This window comes from Octopus bimaculoides, chromosome 7 (assembly GCF_001194135.2).
Source record: "Octopus bimaculoides isolate UCB-OBI-ISO-001 chromosome 7, ASM119413v2, whole genome shotgun sequence".
Taxonomy (NCBI): Eukaryota; Metazoa; Mollusca; class Cephalopoda; order Octopoda; family Octopodidae; genus Octopus; species Octopus bimaculoides.
In genome coordinates, this window is record NC_068987.1 from 40,790,086 (window position 1) to 40,791,005 (window position 920).

The following is a 920-nucleotide window of genomic DNA, read 5'->3' on the forward strand; positions in this document are numbered from 1 at the left end:
GTGTGTGTGTGTGTGTGTGTGTGTGTGTGTGTGTGTGTGTGTGCATGCATGTGTGTGTGTGTATTCATGTATGTAGCAAGGCTTTTTACATTTTTTTGTTCATCTCAATCTTGTTTGTTTTTTTACTTCAATAATATTAGTGCCGTAGTGTGCTAGTTATCCAAAAGTTCTTGACAAATTTAGACACAAGCCCCATAATCAGGTACCAGAGATTGCGAGCCAAATCTGATCGGGCAATAAGAACTCGCCAGAAGACGACTATCAACATTGTGTTGAATGTGTAACGAATGTTTCGCAATCTGAAAATAAATGAATAAAGAAATATATAATTTTATCTATATGAGTGTGTGAATACATGAGACAAAGAATAAAATAGACCAGATATCCAAATATGACATTAAACTCCTTACCTATAGATCATGAATTCAAATCTATTGCAAGTATTTCATTGTTTCTGGACAGAACAGTTTATTCTGCAGTGTTCTAGTTCATCTGTGAACAGGTAACAGATCATCTGGAAATGTTACCTGTAAAGACTACCCTCCACAACTGATTATCTGGAAATGTTACCTATGATAGATTAGTGATCTGCCCTTCTTTGTACCGGAGGTAAACCCATTAACCCTCAGTTAACTTCTGATGGTGCGAGAGGGTAGTATTTGAACCCAGAAATTAAAGGGCTGTTAAAAATGGCAAGACATATTGTCTGATGCTCTACTGATTCTTCCAACCTCTACTGGTAGCTTGACCTGCTAGAAATGGTATCATTTGTGCAGCAAGACTAAATATATTTTTCATGATAGAATCATTGTACTCATCAAAAACACAGTACGGTCATTAAGAATATGCAGTTGCATTCAACTTATTTCTTTACCATTTTTCTTCGTCTTTTTTTTTTTTTTTTTTTTTTTTTTTTTTTT

The 920-nt window shown here is 34.8% G+C and overlaps 1 protein-coding gene across 1 annotated transcript in view; it reads right to left on the reverse strand.

The window, feature by feature from the left end:
- Window positions 1–136: 136 nt before the first annotated feature.
- Window positions 137–920, reverse strand: part of LOC106869388 (fatty acyl-CoA reductase 1) — a 422,225-nt gene continuing 421,441 nt past the window's right edge. Inside the window, exon 8 of the mRNA XM_052969410.1 lies at window positions 137–299. Coding sequence (XP_052825370.1) covers window positions 137–299 — 163 coding nt within the window. The remainder of the gene's footprint in view (window positions 300–920) is intronic.